The sequence below is a fragment of the Hemitrygon akajei genome, chromosome 9, assembly GCF_048418815.1.
Source record: "Hemitrygon akajei chromosome 9, sHemAka1.3, whole genome shotgun sequence".
Lineage (NCBI taxonomy): Eukaryota > Metazoa > Chordata > Chondrichthyes > Myliobatiformes > Dasyatidae > Hemitrygon > Hemitrygon akajei.
Genome location: NC_133132.1, coordinates 48,464,231 through 48,485,516, shown reverse-complemented (window position 1 = coordinate 48,485,516; position 21,286 = coordinate 48,464,231). Strand labels below are relative to the sequence as shown.

At 42.9% G+C, this 21,286-nt stretch overlaps 1 protein-coding gene across 1 annotated transcript in view; it reads left to right on the top strand.

Annotated features, from left to right (window-relative positions):
• The window catches only part of traf3ip2a (TRAF3 interacting protein 2a), a 64,808-nt gene that overhangs the window by 26,944 nt on the left and 16,578 nt on the right, over positions 1 to 21,286 (top strand). The window contains 4 exon segments of the mRNA XM_073055926.1: positions 1,561 to 1,807; positions 15,402 to 15,577; positions 16,050 to 16,138; positions 18,947 to 19,015. Coding sequence (XP_072912027.1) covers positions 1,561 to 1,807; positions 15,402 to 15,577; positions 16,050 to 16,138; positions 18,947 to 19,015 — 581 coding nt within the window.

Genomic DNA, 21,286 nt, shown 5'->3' with positions numbered 1-21,286 from the left:
AAGACTTTACTATTTGTGGGATCTTACTAAGCTCCACAATTTCCTGCTGATTTTCCTACATCACAACAGTGCCGTTTGCTGTAAAGTGTAAATTACTGTACTTCAGAAATCCAAATCTTTAATTGCCACTCTGTATCATCCTTGTTTGTGCTGAGAACAATGCAGGAAATAGGGATGGGGTAGGCCATTCAGCCCCTTAAACCTGCCTCACCTTTACTAAGATGGTGGCTGATCTCCTCCTCAACACCAATTTCCTGCCTTATCTCCATATTCCTTTGTTCTGCTGATATCCAGAAGCCTACTGATCTGTGTTTTGAGTGAACCTGCTGACTGTGCCGCAGCGTGCGCTCACAGGAGTGCGCGGAGGACCGGCAAGCTTTCTGTGCTATAGAGGTTGCTGGCACCGACTCGAGCCAGGAGCACGCACCATGGTAGAGTGACCCCACAAGAGCACTAAACCAGAATACTCTTTAAATAATCATAGAAAGCAAGTCACAATGAACTCGGGCAGATTAAACTGAAAGCACAAGGGCCTAATGGCTTTAGTTAAGATAACGATGACTAAATACAGGTGCTGAAGAATCCTGGCAAGCCGTGGAGCTCATGACGGACTGAACCTCCGCAACATCCAGGGTAAAGAATTGCCCTCCTTGTTTGACAGACCTGCCACCCTATTAGATGAATCTTTACCACTCTGTTTCTGTTAAAGGAATATCAAGTTTAGCACTGGAGCTCAAAGCTGTGCTGAATACTCCCGGCATGGTCTCCTCAAAGCCCCAATTGAATTGCAGTAGAATAAGTTACTTTTGCACTTCAACGCTCTGCAACAAGAGCCAACGTTTCTTTTGGCTTCCAGTGATTTGTACTCAAGGGCACATAGATCATGTGGGACATCACCACTTTCCATCTCTCCCCCCCCCCCCCCCCATGTAAAGCACACAGTGTTTTCAGAATGTGCTGTGCCAGAGAGAATGGGCCAAACTTGTTCCAGCCTCACAGGCTGCTGGGTAACCACATTTGGCTTCACCCTCTCGGCCCAAGTGATGAAGCAAGGAATAGAGGCAGATATTCACCTCTGCCAGGAAAGGAGTCGCTTTAGGTCTTCCTTCTGGGAAGAAAGCGCATCAGAGGCAATGCCTCTCATAGTCCACAAACAGTTTATCAATTAAAACAGAAAGCAACGGAAACGCTCAGCAGGTCGGGCATCTGCTGTGAAAGCAGAAACAGGAGGAACATTTGTCAGAGAAGAGCGAATGGTCATGTAACCTTACCTCCATTTCTCTGGGTATTTCCAGCACTTTGTCGTTTCAGATTTCCAGCACCTACGCTTTCTTTGCCCGTCGGAGTTCTCGCCTGGCCTCAAAGAGGAACTGTAGCATCTCCTGTAACTTGCTGGTGAAAGTTACCGCAACTCAGGAATTGTGGACGAGTGGGGATAGACGCGGGGTAAAGATCAGAGCCACCAGGCTAATTGTGGAAACAGATTCACTTCCGATCCAAAGTCCTGTCTTGTCATTTAAGTAGATCCCGGTTTGATTTCCGTGCGTTTCCTGCCACCAGGTGACAGGAGCTGCAAGTCTCCGGTCTGCAGGTGCCAACAGTGCTCTGGCGGCATAAATCAGCGTGGTCCACTCCCTCTGCACCCTGGTCTAAGCTGTAACCAAGACGTCGCTGTGAAAGAGATGTCACCTTTTCAACCACGTGGATATGGAGTGTAACAGCCCACTCGGTATACCCTGAGGCACCCTTGGAGCGGAGGAACTCAAGGGGACTTCACCCAGGGTCGACCTCAACCACAAGAACTTCAGTGAGTTACTGGTTTTACTTGTCACTCTTTTTGATACCCCTTGCTCCACAACTGTGATTCGTTCCTGTTTTCTTCCTGTCCATCCCCTTTCTCTGTGTTTGTGAATGTTGTTTTTCATGTGGGATCCTTCCTCTGTTCCTGCCTTTTCGTGTGCTATTACAGTCTCCCATTGCTGCTGTTACACACTGTATGCCAGTTCATGACTATTCATGTGGTTGGTGCACAAGTGCCATGATTAGCACATTGCCCAAAACCTCCTGGCATCTTATGGCTGGAAGAGGGCGCAAGAAAGACCGCTGGTATCTTTCATTGCCTGAAGACCCAAAGATTTAATCAATTTCTCCTTTCCCTGAAACCACTTTCTCCCAATGGAGATCCAAGCAACACCTGCAAAATGCTGGAGGAACTCAGCAGGACCGGGCAGCATCTATCGAAAAGAGTAAACAGTCGACGTTTCAGGCTGAGACCCTTCATCAGGACTGCCAGTTTCATCAGAAAAGCCGGTTCATCACCACAGTTAGTCCAGGAGCCCATTCGTTGCAGGCCACCACCTCACTGGTCCTGATGAAGGGTCTCGGCCTGAAGCATCGACAGTTCACTCTTTTCCATAGATGCTGTCTGGCCTGCTGAGTTCCTCCAGCATTTTTGTGTGTGTTTCTCCCAATGGAGTTTACCACTCAGGTGACACCTCTGAGGAACAATTCTGTGAGGATTAATCCAGATGGAGAAATCCGTAATGAACACAGTAGATGGTGGTGAGTATTCGTAGTTCGGGTTGAGGTTCTGGATGTTGTGGTGTTTGCCAAGCTTGGCAATTAACTTTAAGGCATTTCATCACCATATTTTAAGGGACAACACATTTTAAATGTCCCCATATTTTGGGTGGCAGGGTAGAGATGCATCTCTACCAAAATTAAAATAAAATTTGTCTACCCTTCCTTAAATCATGTTCATGTTATATAATCAGGGTAGCAAGGTGGTAGTGGGGGGGGGGGGGGGTGGTTGGAGATATACATCTCTATCAAAAGAAGTGGAAAGTGCTTCTTCTCTTTGCTAGCCTGAAGGTCACCTTGGACAAGATGTACCACCTGCTTACCCCCCACCCCTTCCCGATCAGGGTCACATGAAGCCACAGGAGCAGGGGGTGGATGGTCGTCTGAGCAGCTGGCGCATATCACAAGCCCTGGTTATGCGACCACTGATGCCAGGCGGACAACCTCTGAAGAGTATTGATAATGGCTGGGGTCACCCGTCTTGTAAAGGCACTGTCCAGAAGAAGGTACTGGCAAACCACTTCTGTGGAAAAATTTGCCAAGAACAATCATGGTCGTGGAAAGACCGGGATCGCCCATGTCATACGACTCAGCACATGATGATGTTGATGATATTTAATATCTCCATAATAAATATCCCTATATTTTAAGTCTTTGCAACAATTGAAACACTAGTTGACTTCTCTAGCTAAGGCACTCCACATATTTTATCATAAGTATGTGTGTGTGTATATATATCTAAGACTTTTGCAGAGTACTGTACATCCAATGAAAATTCTTTGAGATGAAATTCCTATGAAGGCAGCCGAGTACATCTTGTTTCTGCCAGTACCACGGGCCTCCTCCAGTTTGTAACAACAATCCCCCAACTGCTGTTCAGAAATCAGTCTCCGGGTAGTTCAGCCCTCACCTTTTGGCATTAATCAGGTTAGGAACTTTACTGTGATGCCCAAGGCTGAAGACACGTCCTCCTGAGCCATTTCCAGGATTTGTGTACTTCTGGCTTAGTGAATATCCTTTTCTTTCCCCTCATCTGCCTCCAATGGGCATCACAGTGACACAGTCACAGGCCAGTACACCCCCACGTTGCCAGGCTTAAGAACTACTTCAGGCGTCTCTCCTCGTTCCACCAGCACACATTATCTGAAGAAGCACCTCTCCTGTTTGTGAAAGGAGACACACCATAGACTTTAAAACAATATTAAATTGAGTTCATTTTGCCCTCTTTTGTGCGTAATCTTTTTGCAGAGCTTATATTAATGGTCCTGCTGCAGCATTGCAGGGAAGTGGCAGGTTGTCTGTGTGGAGATGATTGTAGGCAGAAAGCCCAGAGTAATGGAATGGCAGCCAAGATCCAGTTCCCTTGTAATGAATGGACCGAAAGAAAATAATACAAAGAGGTTTCTTTTCTCTATTTTTGGTTAAGTATATAAAAGAAGCCATAAAAGAAGGAATGAAAATCGACAAAATAGGAAAACGGTATGAATTTAGTGCAATTAAATGGGTCCTCGAGAACATTATGTGAAGCAGTTTTGCCATAATGTAGAGCTGTTCTGATGTCACAAAGCAATTCTTTGCAGATGCAAGCTTCTTGGGGTCCAACGGGTTGCAGACATTTGTCAGGGACCGCCATTGAAAGCTCAGCTCCCAAACCACATGAGATGCAGCAGACATCGTGAGATCACTGAGCACAGTCCTTTCCCACAAAGGGGTCGATTGGGGACTGCACTTTTAGTGCTGTGCCAGAGTGAAGTGAGCTGTGTGGGCAGGGGAACAGTTCCCCACATGCATCTGTCTCAGGAATGGATGGCTCAGTGAGCGACTCAGCGGGACCTGGGTTCATGGCCACGAGACCCTGCACTGCAGAGTCCTTGACCTCAGATGCGGCAGGGTTGAGAAGACTGACTGGATTTAGCTTGGTGCGATGGAGGGACAAGGAGAGATGCAAAGGATCAAGTGATTCATCGCCGCTGCACCGCTCCCGACTGTGAGCTCTGGGAACATTTTTGCCAGGCCTAAAAAAAAAATCAGCATACCTATTTCCTCTTTTCAAAACCATGAACGTGTAAGTTTTCTGGTAACAGGCAAGCTGCAAAGCACGCTGGACAGCTGCCCCTGGAGCACGCCGGTCTTAGACCTGACTTTCCACAAGATGATATACGGCTCCATCGCAGACATTCCCTGCGTATATTTTTGTCTACCAGTCTTCACTGTGGGAGACACTAGCAGGATGGTGGAAGTTCCAGGTGTCAGGGGTCATGAAGCGTGTGAAGTTACCGTTACTAGGGAGAAGGTTCTTGTGAAACTGAAAGGTCTGAAGGTGGATGAGCTACCCGGACCAGATGGTGTACACCACAAAGTTCGGAAAGAGGTGGCTGAAGAGATCATGGAGGCATTAGTAATGATCTTTCAAAAATCACTAGATTCTAGAATGGTTTCCGGAAGACTGGAAAGTTGCACTCCATGGTTCAAGAAGGAAGAGAGGAAACTATAGGCCGGTTAGTCTGACCTCAGTGGTTGGGAGGATGTTGGAGTTAATTATTAAGGATGAGGTCTAAGGATAATTGGAGGCACATGGTAAAATAGGCCATAGTCAGCTTGGTTTATTCAAGGAAAAATCTTGCCTGACAAATCTAGTGGATGCTGTTCCAAAGCAGCGAGAATGTCAGCCGGCAAAGACGTAGAAATTTCTTTTTTCCCGGTTTTAGTACTTTTGTTAGACATTATAAGATAGATGTGTTCGCAGGCAAGTAAGAGAAACCTAATAAAATACCTAACTAAGGTTTAAGAATGGAGACATATAGTGCAAAGGTAGGGAAAATGACGGAGCAAAAGTTTGGAACAGCTAAACAGTCGCCATCTTACCGGAAGTCCCCTTGCCTGACAAATCTATTACAATCCTTTGAAGAAATAACAAGCAGGATAGACAAAGAAGAATTGGTTGATGTTGCACACTTGGATTCTTAGAAAGCCTTTGACAAGGAGCCTCACATGAGGCTGCTTAACAAGGTACAAGCCTATGGTATTACAGGAAAGATTCTAGCATGGATAAAGCAGGGGCTGATTGGGAATGAAGGGAGCCTTTTCTGGCTGACTGCTGGTGAAGAGTGGTGTTCCGCAGGGGTCTGTGCTGGGACTGACTCTTGTTATGTTATATGCCAATGATTTTGATGATGGAATTGACGGCTTTGTTGCAAAGTTTGCAGATGATACGAAGATCGGTGGAGGGGCAGGTAGTTTTGAGGAAGTAGAGAGGCTACAGAAAGACTTAGACAGATCAGGAGAATGAGCAAAGAAATGGCAGATGGAATACAGTGTCAGGAAGTGTATGGTCATGCACTTTGGCAGAAGAAATGAAAGGGTTGACTATTTTCTAAATGGAGAGAAAACACAAAAATCCAAGGTGCAAAGGGACTTGGGAGTCCTTGTGCAGGATTCCCTCAAGGTTAATTTGCAGGTCGAGTCTGTGGTGAGGAGGGTCAATGCAATGTTGGCATTCGTTTCAAAAGGACTAGAATATAAAAGGACGGATGTGATAAAACTTTGTAAAGCACGGGTGAGGCCTCACTTGAGTATTGTGAGCAGGTTTGGGCCCCTTCTCTGAAAAAGGATGTGGTGAAACTGGAGAGGATTCATGAAAATGATTCCAGGATTGAATAGTTTATCATATGAGGAGCATTTGATGGCTCAAGGCCCGTATTCACTAGAATTCAGAAGAATGAGGAATGACCTCATTGAATGGTGAAAGGCCTCAATAAAGTGGATCTGGAGAGGATGTTTGCAATGATGGGAGAGTCTAAGACCAGAGGACACAGCCTCAGAATAGAGGGGTGTCCTTTTAGAATGGAGACGAGGAGGAATTTCCTTCATCAGAGAGTGGTGAATCTATGGAATTCTTTGCCACAGGCAGCTGTGGAGGCCAAAGCTTTATGTATATTTAAGGCAGAGGTAGATAGTTTCTTGATTGGTCAGGTCATGAAGGGATATGGAGCGAAGGCAGGATTTTGGGACTGAGAGGAAAATTGAATTAACCATGATGAAATGGCGGAATAGATTAGAAGAGCCAAATGGCCTAATTCTGCTCTATCTTGTGGTCTTATAAAAGTGTTCATTATTACTTCACGTTCATCAGTGCATGGGCAAACATAATTTTAAGCAGAGGGTGTTTCTACTAAACATTCACACTTTGAGCCCATCTCAGAGCATCTAACTGAAGGCTGAGGTATAGTGGCATCTTACAGAGCTTCAGGTGAAAATAGCCTTCAGGAAGCTTAAGAAGGGATGGATTATATTTAAAGTTTGTTGTTGTTCCTCGCCACATTTTGTGGCGCCTCAGGAGACAACCTTGCCGTTTCTTTAGCATTTCTCTGTCTTTAATGTGGCCAATTTGCTAGCTCAGTGCTCAACCCAGCACTGACGAATGGAAAGTGTGGAAGGAGCTGGCCGGATTGGAACCCAGGACCACTCTCCTCGAAGTCCAGTGTGGATGCCACTACACCACCAGCTGGCATCTGACGTCTTAGTCACAAATTATTTGGGGGTTTATCCGTTTTGTTTTATTCTGCAGAGGCTTAATTAAGTGAAAAGGAATCGAGTAACTGCTTTAAATGCAAACATTAGTTTTGATCAAAGCAATTTCCAATAATTTTTTACTGAGTAAGCCATTTAACAGTTTCTCAGGAAACATTGGTTTCAGGATAGTTGTGCATAAAGATGTATATTACTCACTTCCTTAATTCACGGAATTCAAGGTTATACTACTTACTAGCTATTGTATTCACCCTCTCAGTCAGTGCAATCAAATACTCGACTGTACTCTGCATGAGCAGAATATCACATCTGATATTTTTTATGTTGACATCCTCCCAGAGAAAACAAAGAGCAGGCGTTACGGTCTATGTAAAAAAAAACCCTGCAAAAACAGCTCCTCTTTCTCCCTCCCCTCATGTTACTTTTGAGAAAATCTGCTCTGTGTGGTTTTTAGTTTAATCCATTAGTGTAGTATTAATTTCCCACACAGAATTCAGGTCACAGGGAAACTGTAGTTATGGGGCACTGCATAGCAGCTGAAGCTGTCAAGTCACTGGGAGAACTTAAGGCAGAGACTGATAGGTTCTTGATTAGTATGAGGAGAAGGCAAGACAATGGGGTTAAACGGCAGAACACACTTTGCTGGACAGAATTCTGAAATTCTATATCTTATGATCTAAGCTCACAGACCTCAGGATACTGACAGGATTACAATTGTTACTGTGCCATAAAGCTATACAGCATATTGAAGGAAATGAATGCCCATGGAGGATAATGTGGAAAGGTTCTATTGAATATAGGACATAGAACAGTACAGTATACACATTACCTTATGGCTCCTGAACTCAAACCTGACAGTCAACACACCACGTGTCTTCCTAACCACCCTATCAACTTGCACAGCAATTTTGAGGGATCTACAGACTTGGACCCCAAGATCAAGAGGATAATGTTGAGGCTTTATAAGACGCTAGTCAGGCCACACAGTATTATTAACCGTTTTGCACCCCGTATCTCAGAAAGAATGTGTTGTCATTGGAGAGAGTCCAGAGGAGACTCACGAGGATGGTTCCGGGAATGAAGGGGTTAACATGTGAGGAGTGTATGGCATCTTTGGGCTTGTTCTCACTGGAATTTAGAAGAACGCGGGGGATCTGATTGAATGTAGCGAATGTTGAAAGGACTAGATAGAGTGGATGCGGAGAGGATGCTTCCTATGTTGGGAATATCCAGGACTGGAGAGCACAGCCTCAAACACCAAAGGATACGGCGAGAAGGCAGGTGTCTGGGGTTGAGTTGGATCGGGGATCAGCCATGATTGAATGGCGGAGCAGACTCAGTGGGCTGATTGGCCTAATTCTGCTCCTATGTCTTATGGTCTTATCTCTGTGAAGAAGAGCCCTGTCATTAACCCTGTACTCTGCCTTCAAGTTAGACCTTCCAACGTGTATCACTTCACACTTTTCCTGGTTGAACTCCACCTGCCATTTCTCATTGAAGTAAAAATGACCCATAATGACTTGCGGAGCAGAGGTGAATGGCGTAGGCGTGCATCTGTCCCTAATGTTTGTTCTCTTTAATGAGATTAAGTCCAACTACGCTTGCAGAATGGACGTTGGTCCAGCTGCTGCAGCTCACCAGGTGAGTGTTGCCAGGGATTTCCATGAGCAATGGGTGGTGATATTTGCCAAGGTGGGAGTTGCCATTGCATCACAGTGGTCACTGGGGACCTCAGCATTGTGGGGCAAGCCCTTGATGTTCAGAGGACAGTAATTCATAAGGTCAACTTTTGTATGTTGGTAAAACAGATTATTGACCTTATCTGGAGGGGAAAAGGTGGTGAGTATTTTCCTCCTTCATTTTTCAAGATATGAGCATCACTATTAAAGCTAGATTTATTGCCCATGCCTAATTCCCCCTGACAAGGTGGGGGTGAGCCGACACAAGTCCTCCTTGACTGTGGCATTCTAGGATTTCAGTCCAGTGACGATAAAGGACCATCAGTATCTCTCCAGATAAAGATGGTGTGTGACTTGGAGGTGAATTTTCAGGTGGCGATTCCATTGATGGCTTTGTCCTGCACGCTGGTAGAGTTCGTCACTTTAAGGGGGTGTTACCTGAGTAGACTGGGTGTAACTTGGATACGTTTTGTAGATGGTACACACAGCATTATGTGCTGGTGGTGGAGAGAATGAATGTTTAGGGTGGTTTATCAAATCATCTGCTTTGTCCGAGATGCTTGTGAGCTTCCTGAGATTTGCAAGTGTATAGTATTCCATCATCCGCCTGACATGTTCCTTGTAGATGGAAGGTTTGGGGGTGCAGGAGGTGAGTAACTCCATACAGGAGTTCCAGGTCTGACTCACTCTTGTAGCACCCAGTATTTATCTGCAAAAAAAAACAAACCCTTCATCTGGATTCATGTGGCAAAGGAAAGTATGTCGATTCTGGGCGTAACCTTCTACGAAAGTTTAGAAGGACTGCCTCAAGCAGAGTTAGTATGTTTTTAAAGGAACTGAACCTGTTTTTAACAAATCTAGTTGGCCTTGTCAAGGATATAATTAGTGGGGTGGAACCAGAATACTTAGATTTTTAAAAATCATTTAAAAGCTGCCACATAAGTTATTATGCATAAAGTAAGTGTAAATGGGATTGGGGAAATACAGTATATTGTCATGGGCAGACGATTGATTTAAGGACAAAAAATAGAGACCAGGTAAAATGGTCACCTGTTTAATAGCAGCACAAGAAACAGAGAGTTATGAATGGGGTGCTGCTAAGATCAGTGCTGGAGTTACAGCCATACACAATAAATTAATAACAGCCTTTTCTTTCTTTCTTTCTTTCTTTTTACATTATTTTTATTCAGAAGAAAAAAACAAGATTTACAGAGTGCAACACATAGATACATCTCAACATAAAGTGTATACATTCATATATTGTAATAAAATTGATCAAAATGTTATAGCATAACACATAAAGGCATACCACTCTGTAATCAAAAATTTAAAGATAGGTCATACATCATAAAATAATTTTTTTTATATAAAAAGAAGTCAACCCCCTACCAACTACCAAAGAAAAAAGCTGATGGATGATAATGGATAATTAGAAAAAAAAACATATTCGCTTAAGAAGGGAAGATAGAAATACACATAAAAGTCTGTGCACTGTTAAACTTTATAAATTGGAAAAGTAATTTAGGAAAGGTCCCCAGATATCATAAAAAGATTGTTTCGAATTTAAGACTGAGCAGCGGATCTTCTCTAAATTTAAATACGACATAATATCACGTAGCCATTGAAGATGTGTAGGAGGGGTAGACTCCTTCCATTTAAGCAAGATTGCTCTCCTTGCTAAAAGAGAGGTAAAAACTAAAACCTGTAGGTTAGGAGTATTTAAAGTTATATCTTCATTTGCAGTAATACCAAACAAGGCAGTAAGGGGATTTGGGTCAAATTGGACCCTAAAAAGTTGTGAGAAGATATGGAATACTTCCCACCAAAACTTTTTAATTTTAGGGCAAAACCAAAACATATGAATTAAAGAGGCATCAGCAGAGTTGCATTTATTACAAAGTGGAGAAACGTTTGGATAAAAACTGGACGACAACTGTTTAGAAATGTAAGCTCTATGAACCACTTTAAATTGTAGAAGAGAATGACAGGCACAGAAGGATGATTTATTAACCCGGTTAAGAATTTTATTCCATCTTTCATCAGAAATCTGACAATTTAGGTCATCCTCCCAAGCTTTTTTTATTTTATCTAAAAAGTCTTGTCTAGATTCAATCAACAAGTTATAGATACCGGTAATAGAACCATTAACAAAAGGTTTTAAATTTAAAAGATCATCCAGTAAATTTTTATCAGGACCTATAGGAAAAGTAGTTAATCAGGAACGTAAGAAATCTCTAATTTGAAGGTATCTGTAAAAATGTGTTTTTGGGAGTGCAAATTTAGTTGACAATTGGTCAAACGAAGCAAGAGATCCTGAGATAAACAGGTTCCAAAATCACTTAATACCTACCGTAGATTCCGGACTACAGAGCGCACCTGATTAAAAGCCGCTGGCTCTAATTTTAGAAATAAAATCAATTTTTTACTTGTACAGGCCGCACCGGATTTTAGGCCGCACCGGATTTTCGGCCGCAGGTGTCCCACGTTGTAATATGAGATATTTACACAGAAAGATATTACACGTGAGGATTTTTTAACTTTTAATTAAATCCATATGGTAACAAACAAATATATATTGCAAATGCTTTTTTTCGAACCGTGCCTGTAATACGGCTACTTTTAAATATACATACGTATCGGTAACACAAATTACATTGCATATACTTTTTTACTGAACAGCACGAACAACATTCCAATATCTCCTAGCGACTGGTAAAAATATATATACTGCAGCCTACCAGGAAAAGTTATTGATCGCCTTTAACTTAAAAGCAGCGTTTTCGCTCGGGTCTGATGTGCTCGGGTCTAATGTGCTCGGGTCTGATGTGCTCGGGTCTGATGTGCTCGGGTCTGATGTGCTCGGGTCTGATGAGCTCGCGTAACGCGATCGGGTCTAATCGGGTCTAATGTGCTCGGGTCTGATGTGCTCGGGTCTGATGAGCTCGCGTAACGCGATCGGGTCTGATGAGCTCGCGTAATGCCCCCACCTTCCCGTTTATCGCAAACCGGTATCCCACAAGACGCGGCGAAACCGGGTGTGACGTCATAGCATCCCGGGATGTAGTACAGAAAACAAATATAGTTAAAACACTTCTAACTTTAACTAACAAATGAATTACTAAGCGAAAATATTATAAACTAAGTAACTGCCATAAAGGCAGCACAATGCTTTTCTTCGAGTGTTTTCCATGTTGATGAGGGTGAGTACAAATGACTGATTTACAATAATTTAATTGTGAAAGTGCGCTTGATTTATCGTACAATTTCATTGGACCTCTGTGAACTACTCATCAATTTTATTGGTCTACTGTTACGAGGCAAAATGTTTACGAGGCGGCATGAAAAAAAAACATGTATTAGCCGCTCTGGATTAAAAGCCGCAGAGTTCAAAGCTGTTCAAAATGTGGGAAAAAAGTAGCGGCTTATAATCCGGAATCTACGGTAGTTCATCCCAATCCTTAAAGACTTTGTCAGTCATGGAAGGGATGAACATATAACAAAAAGATATAAAAATTTAGGAAGAATCTTCATTTTAATCGAATTAATTCGGCCAATTAGGGATAAAGAAAGAGGAGACCATTTAGAAAGCGTCTTTTTCACATAATTCAATAAGGGGTTTAAGTTTTCTTTAAATAAATTCTTGAAGTTTTTAGTAATTGTTATACCTAGATATGTAAATTGACTTGTAACAACTTGGAATGGAAATTTGGCATTTGATGACATTAGGTCATTGAAAGGAAATAGCTCACTATTATGTAAGTTCAACTTATATCCTGAAAAAAAAACTAAACTGGGAAATTAAAGAAAGAACCGAAGGTAAAGAAGTTTCAGTGTTAGAGATAAAAAGTAAAATATCATCAGCGTATAACGAAATTTTATGAGTCATACCTTCCCTTAGTATACCAGAAATGTCCTTAGATTCTCGAAATGCTATTGCTAAGGGTTCTATAGCTAAAGTAAAAAGTAAAGGACTAAGAGGGCAACCTTGTCTAGTTCAGCCTAAATGAAAAGACGGGTAGAGTCTTTGTTCTCTTTGAGAGGACTCAAGCTGTCAGCAAAAGGAAAGGGGCAGGGTAATTGAGAGGAATCTCCACCGAACTTACATCCACATTTGGTGGGGATTGAACTACCATTTATAAGAACTTAATAAATTAATCACAAATGAACAATTAATTTATGCTTCGTATAAATATATTGTGTGACTCATCATGTCTTCCTGCATACAGCCATTTTAGATAGAACCCTTCCCTGCCCCCCCCCCCACTGTTATTGTAACTCCTTGAATTGGGGCTTTATTGAACCAATCCTTTATCATTAGGAAATGCCATTCTGTGTGGTGTTCAACTTTTATCAAGCAAAATGTTTTGATGGGGACATTTCTTTATTTTTCATCATGTTGAAGGTTTTGTGAATGGCTTTCACTCCACCAGTGATGTAAGCATTAACATTTCCAAAGGCATCAGGAATGAAGTCAGACTTAGTGATGCCAAAGTTGCCACCTCTCTGTAGATACCTTAATATAGGGTCAGCCGTATGGTTAAACTTCAACAAATGGTTCAGCATGGACTAAATGAGCCGATTGCCCTGTTCCTGTGTTGTACTTTTCTGTGACTCTGTGTCTCAAGCACATCTCAGCTCTTCTCTCAATTCCTTCCACTCTCAGCTTACTTTAAATTTTCATTAAGAAGCCTTGGTTCCATAAAACATGTTGGGACACGAAGCTTGGTCAGTTTTTATCTGTGAAAGCCATGGTTGCCTCTACAGAATAGACCACATTAATGTTGAGTTATGTTGCTGCATGTTTAGCTACAGAATTAGCAGAATGTAATAAAACGTGAGATATGCCTTGGAGGAAAGAAAAAAAATATAAAGGAAGTAGAGAAGTTAATAACAGTTGGTGTATGGAGAGGAATCTTGATCTGCTAGTGCAAAAAGCTGAACGAGTAATAATACATCAAAAGGTAAGGTATATGTTACTGTATATTGCAAAGGGATTGGAATGCAAAATGTAGTAGTCCTGGGTTCAAATATGAAGAAAGCATGGCAGCACCTCTACTTCTTTAAGAGTTTGTGACGATTTAGGATAACATCTAAAGTTTTGACAATCTTCTCTGAATGTGCAGTGGAGAGTATATCGACTGGCTGCATCACAGCATTTATTTGCCCCATAATTGAAAAGTTCCCCCAACCTATGGACTCATTTTCAATGACTCTTCAGCTCACGTTTTCGATATTTATTGCTTATTTATTTATTATTATTATTATTTATTTTTGTATTTGCACAGTTTGTTGTCCTTTGCACGCTGATTGAACAACCAAGTTGCTATGGTATTTCATTGATTCTGTTATGGTTGTTATTTTATTAATGATTTATTGAGTATGTCCACAAGAAAATGTATCTCAGTGTTGTATATAGCAACATATTTGTATTTTGATGGTAAGTTTACTTCAAAATTTGAAAATTTCTGTACTGTTCTGGGGTTAGTGAGAGCAAATTTAGAGCATAGTTTTGGTCTCCAGACATAGAAGGACCTACTGGCTTTGCAGTCAGTGTGGTTTGAATTCACGAGATTAATTCCTGGGATAAGGTGTCTAATAATGAGAGATGGAGGAACATAAGCCAACACTCATTGGGGTTTAGGAGAGTAAGAGGTGATGTCACTGAAGTATATAAGATCTGAGAGGGATTGAGAGGGTAGATGCTGAGAAGCTGCTTCCTCGGGCTGAAGAACCTATTATTAACTCAGGATTAAGGGACAGTTGCTTTGGATTCAGCTAACGCATTGAATCTTTAGAATCCATTCCAGAAAGCAATTCATGCCTTTGCCATTGGATTCAACACTGAGGTTGGAGGGTTTTGAGTACTATTGGAGGAGAGGGAGAGGAGGATCAGCTGGAGAAGTAATGGTAAGGTAGCTGAAGCCCCTCATCCCAAGAACCAGTCGACAATGAAGTAGGTCATTTTTTACAACTTCCGTGAACCTTCACATCCTTCCTAAAGTTGGATGGATGGAATTAGAAGCAAAGCTCTGATTGCAGCCTAACCATTGCTTAATGTAATATGATGTTTTACTCTATGCCTGGATTTAAGAAGCCCAGAAGCTTACATACTTTACTACACATTCTTTCAAGACCCAGTGTCATCTTTATGCTTATACAGACTCTTAAGAACTATGTACTTTGGTCTCAATTGTCTCTCCATCATATTTCCACCAAAGTGTATCATGTGATGTTTCTAGCCTGGCCACATTTCCAGCCTGTTTATGTCATCTTGTAACCTGTAGCTATTCTCATCAAGCTTTGTGTCATTCACAAATTTGGGAAGTTCACCCCTCGCCTAAGCCTGAAGCGATTGATATATCTCAATAAAGCCAGTGATCCCATGTTACACATGGGAAACTGTTCTCCATCCTGCTGTCACTGCTTTCTCCCTTATTGGTAATTTCCTGTCCACGCTGTCAGTGTCCGTTTGATTCCACAGACCATCATTTTGCTGGTGCCTTTTGTGTGGAACTTTCTCAAACACCTGTGGAAAACCTAAGTGGATAATATGTACTACATTTCCTTCATCAACCTGCTCTGTTACCAATAAAATAATCTTCTTCCTTTTAGAGAAAACCTATCTCCTGTAAATGGCAGAAGAATTAACGGGAAGATACCTGGAACTTTTGATGATGAACGGCATCTTGCACAGAATGAAGTAACTCGTACTCCTCCACCAGCTTGTAATGTACAAGACATTCCCACCAGTGGCAGCCTGAGAGCTATTAACCTGCCACCTTCCTTACGTAAGTGCCTCATTATTCATGTTACACTTCTGTAGAAGAACCAAATAAGACTGTTGAAGACTAATGAACTGTTAAAGTCAGATGAGGCCTTACACTGTATATGCCATCACGTCATTTCCTGGTCAATCTGACTGTCCAATACCCATTCAATATGGCCCACTCTCTGATCAGGTATTACTCCATGTGGCTCGTTGTTCTGCAAAGTATGACAGCTATGCTGTTTTTGCCCCCTTTAACAGTACCTGCATTTCCAAGGTACTCCATTATGAATTCCTGAAGATGAAAGGACACAGTAGAAATACTATTTCTTTCACCTTGTTTATGTCCAAAATGGAATTTTGCCATCGGACTACTGAGAAAACTTCTGTAATAAATACTCCGAGTTTCATGCTTTGAATAAATCTAAATTCAGCTCTCAGAGGAACAAGAATGGATTTAAGTGATTGATCTGATTGTTTCCTTCATTTGGTAGGAAAGGTATTTGTAACATATTCTGTGGACACAGCCAACGAAATCTGTTTCTTTGTGAAGTTCCTGCGTGTCAATGGCTTTGAAACAGCAGTAAGTAATTTTCACAATTTTCCTCCTGGAGAAATGGTGTAGGAAACAACATGGCTAGCAGAGTCAATTCCTTGCCTAGTGGTGTCATAATAACACATTGGGTAAATTTTCATGGAATAGTCTAGGTGGATGTGTGCTTTATTATTTACAAAACAGGAAGCAGGTGGAACTAAGGTGAATTTGTGACAGAAAGCAGGGGATGATAGTGAATAGTTACTTTTGTCAGTTTGGGAGGTGGTTTGAATCATGTTCCCCGAGGAATACTTTGGATCTGTGACTCTTTTCAAATGTTACAAGTAATCCAGACCCATTTGCAATGGGCATTTGTGCAGTTTGCAGCTGTTGGAAACAGAAATATTACAGTACATTACAGGCCCTTCGATCTGCAATGTTGTACAGTACTGACCATGTAAACTACTCTAGAAACTGCCTAGAATTTCCCTACCACATAGCTCTCTATTTTTCTAAGCTCTATGTACCTGTCTAAGAGTCTCTTAAAAGACCCAATTGTATCTGCCTCTACCACCTTCACCAGCAGTGCATTCCACGCACCCACCACTCTCTGTGTGAAAAGCCTACCACCGACATCCCCCTCATGCCTACTTCCAAGCACCTTAAAACTATGCCCCCATGTGTTGGCCAGTTCAGCCCCGGGGAAAAAGCCTCTGGCTATCCACATGATCAATGCCTCTCATCATCCTATACACCTCTATCAGATCACCTCTTAACCTCCGTCGATCCAAGAAGAAAAGGCCAAGTTCACTCAACCTAACTCAACCTATCCTCATAAGGCATGCTCTCCAATCCAGGCAACATCCTTGTAAATCTCCTCTGCACCCTTTCTATGGTTTCCACGTCCTTCCTGTAGTGAGGTGACCAGAACTGAACCAAGTGGGGTCTAACTAAGGCCTTGTGTAGCTGTAACATTACCTCACAGCTCTTGAGCTCAATCCCAAGAACGATGAAGGCCAATATACTATATGCCTTCTTAACAGCACTGTCAACCTGGTGTAAACATTCAACAAAGAAAAAGGTGGTTGCTGGTTTAATGACCTGATGGGGCTGCAGAAGGTGACTGCCAGACTCCAGTATAAAAATGACTAAAGGTCAAAGTCTAGATCACAAGCTAGGCTTTGCTGTCTTTAAAGATTCCATGGTAGATGCAGAAGGTTTGAAAGTGCAAAGGAAAGTGAATCATGCACTCCATCTGCTCAAGAAGGATTTGTGGTGGGATGGGGCAATAAACGTTGATTTTGTCAGTGATGCACAAATGCCAGTAAATGGGTAAAACAAAAATCTGATTGTTTATTTATTTATGTACTTATTTATTGGGATACAGTGCAGAATAGGCCCTTTGAGCTACAGTGCCCAGCAAAACCCCCGACTTAGTCTAATCATGGGACAATTTGCAATCACCAATTAACCTACCAACCAATATGTGTTTGGTCTGTGGGAGGAAACCCATGTGATCACAGAGAGAAGGTACAAACTCCTGACAGGCAGCGTTGGGCGGTGAACCAGGTCACCTGTACTATAAATAGTGCTAACCACTGCATGACCATGTTGCCAATGCCTCTGGATTAACAAACCCAAAGTCCCCATCCGAATAAAAGATTTGTTTTCACTGCTCTTTTTTTGGAGACTTTTGCAAAAAGAAAGCTTGCATCTTGCACCCCTCCCTTCCCCCAGTGCCCTTGGCCCGCCTCTGTGCAAAATGTCAAAAGCTCCAGAGAGGAGCTGAGAATTGATCTCACTCCAGAAGTTGCAAAGGTTCAAAGGTCTTGAATCCGAGCGGGTGGTAGAAACTGACTGAATAACGTATTTAGAAAAAGAAGAACTGGTGTCCAAAGATGAGGAACTTACAGGATAAGGAACAAAATTATGTAGGGAACTGGGTGTAAACACTACTGCTCTTTCAAATAGTCAGCCTAAGCATGAGAGGCCAGTGGCCTTTCTCTAGGTCTTATTATTCTAGGACACATACACATTAAACAATTTTCTGCGACTTGGGTAAGAAAGGTTTTTAAGGGGCATGATCTTTAGTGGTTTTAAAGGTATATCCCATCACTGTGCTGGTGAGTCGCCTGTGCAGCAACACGGGCCACCTGAATCGATTTTAGCTTCCATTGGCTGAGGCTCAGAGGAGTGTTCTCTCTCCCTTAAGGTTGTGGGTTCAAATCTCACTACAGTCATGTGGGCACAAAATGTGGACTGATGCCATCCTTTTGAATGAGACAATGAAACCGTGGTTGCTTTACCAAGTGATGTAACAAAACTAGATGCATCATCATCATTATGTGCCGTATGATGTAGGCGGTTATGGTCCACGACAGGAGTAGTTTGCCATTGCCTTCTTCTGGGCAGTGTCTTTACAAGACGGGTGACCCCAGACATTATCGATACTCTTCAGAGATTGCCAGCCTGGTGTCAGTGGTCGCATAACCAGGACTTGAGATGTGCACCAGCCGCTCAGACGACCGTCCACCCCCTGCTCCTGTGGCTTCACATGACCATGATCGGGGGCTAAGTAGGTGCTACACCTTGACCAAGGGTGACCTGCAGGTTTGCAGAGGGAAGGAGTGTCTTACACCTCCTTTGGCAGAGAAATATCTCTTCCCTGCCAAGTTGGATGGCTTTATTTAAATAGGGTTATAATTACTATCCTGCCCACTATTTATATACCTCAATCAACATTTTCAAATATTGGATTAAGACATTGTATCTTCTTTGTATGCAAATTGTTTCATCCATTTGAAAGTACATCAATGTCACAACTGGATCATCACCTGTGCTTTTCTTGTTCCACAGATCGACATTTTTGAGGACTCGGTTCGGGGAATAGACATTATCAAATGGATGGAAGGATACCTGACTAACGTGAGTACAGGAACCAGTCAGAAATTCAACCGTGACAGTGGCATTGATAGTTAATAGCAGGACTTGCCACTGGATCTGAAGGTAGCGGAATCAAGTACCACTTCAAGACCTGAACTTGTACTGCTGTTTTTTGTTTCTATGCCAGTACAGAGGGAGTGCAGCTCTGCCTGAGGTGCCAGATTTCAGATGAAACTCTTCCCATCCTCTTAGTTGAATGTAACTAATCCCGTGACTTTAGTGGCAGAAGCGGAAGGGAATTATCATTTGTGTACTAGCTGATCCTTTCATTCCTCCCCAGTAACGGTGTGGTAGTGTAGTGGTTAGCAGAATGCTTTATGGTACATTAATGGCTCCGTCTGTCTAAATAGACAATAGATGCGCCCAGTTTAGGACTCCAACCGCTCCGTGGCGCAGACCTGGGCGATGAATATGGGGATCCTGGGCTCCCCACACATCAAGATCCCCCTCTCGGCCTCGCGGATGTGGTCCAAAGGAATGCGAAGCAGTACATTTGGCATCAGCTTGGCTGCAGGAGCTGCCGGGAGGTGACGTGATACATTATCCAACTGCATTAGGGGCTCCACTCCGGATTTGTGTATGGTTTACTCCTTAGCCCTCTCTTCTCCCGAAGATACCCACAAGGCAGTGGGGTCCGTAGCCCTGGATAGGGGCCCATACCGGGTACTGTCAGCGGGAGCTGGCCAAGCCTGGGGCTCGCGTAAGGCAGGGACGTCGCGCCCTGTAGTAGTGACACATGGAGCCAGTAGTGGCCACCACCCACCTTATGGTATCAGTGACCTGGATTTGTTTCTTGCCGCTGCCTGTAAGGAGTTTGTATGTTCACCCCATGACCGCATGAGTTTCCCCGGGTGCTTGGGTTTCTTCCCACAGTCCAAAGTCATACCAGTTGTAGGTAAAGTGGTCATTGTAAATTCTCTCCTGATCAGGCTGGGATTAAAATCAGGGGATTGCTGGGTGGCACAGCTCAAAGGGCCAGAAGGGCTTATTTTGTGCTGTATAGCGAAATAAATCAATAGATAGATAAATAGTCATGGCAACCTTGCTTTGACAGCTGCACTTTGGGTCAAGGAGGAAGGAGGAATCAGTTTAAATCTGCTCTCCTGACTGCTTTCAGTTGGTCACCCTGGTCAATTCCATCTCTCTCCCCACAAGTACCACCCACCAGCCACAGTAGATGCCAAACCACGAGGGCCAGGCTCTCTCACCCTCAGTGATACTAGATCCGTTTTCAGCTCTCACTGGGAAGGAAGAACTTGCCCTTTTATAGCACCATTCAGGACCTCAGAATGTCCCTATCCCTCTCTAGGCTGTGTTTTGTTTTCCAGTTCTGGTCACCAATTGCTTACCAAAAACTCCTATAAAATAAATAGCCAGATGTTAATATGACACCGAAGGAGGTTGTTTGGCCCTCTTGAACTTTACCAACCCACAGCAACATCAACAGTCCTATTCTATTAATTTTCGTTAACTGCCCACATACTTCCTGTTTAATGCACCAACTCCGTAGAAGCTCTGAAATCCAGATCATTGCAACTTGACAAATAAAAACAATTTTACCACAGATCTCCCTTGTATCTTTTGCCCAAATTTTTAATCTGAATCTTCTGGGCTTTGAACCACTTGCTAAAGGGAACAGCCTTCCCTCTGTTTACCCTATCCTATGTCCCTCTGTGAAATCCCTTTCAACATTCCTTGTATGAGTAATGATCATGTCTCAAGTCTAAAATAGCATTTGAAATCCTCTACCCTGGGACTAATTTAGTGCGCCCATTTTTTATCTCTGTCTGGGCTCTGCATATTCTTCTCGCTGTGGCCTAAGCAAGGTTTTACTTGTTTAAAGTCAGTCTTTGATATTCTGCCCTTTGCCCCATCCAGCACTGTGCAAACTCTGACCAGAGTCTTGAACAAACTGGAAGGGTTAAAGGTCAGTAACTGGGACGTGGGTGTGAACATGTTAGCTACAGTGTAGAGAAAGAGCCCTTCAGCGTTGGGGCACACAGGGGAGGTCACAGATCATGAGAACGGGGAAGGGAGAGCATGATAAACAGAGGGTCAGGCAAAGACTTCTTGTGGTGCTGGCCGGGGGGGAATATTGGAAAGGCACACCTTATCAAGTGAGCTTGTCCCTGTCTTGAAGACAGTGCAGAGGTGAATCTCCATTTGATTCCTGTCATAAAAGGGTTGTCTTGTAAAGGATGAGAGGGCAGCTTGGGCCTGTACTCCTCGATGTTCAGAAAGGTGACCCTATTG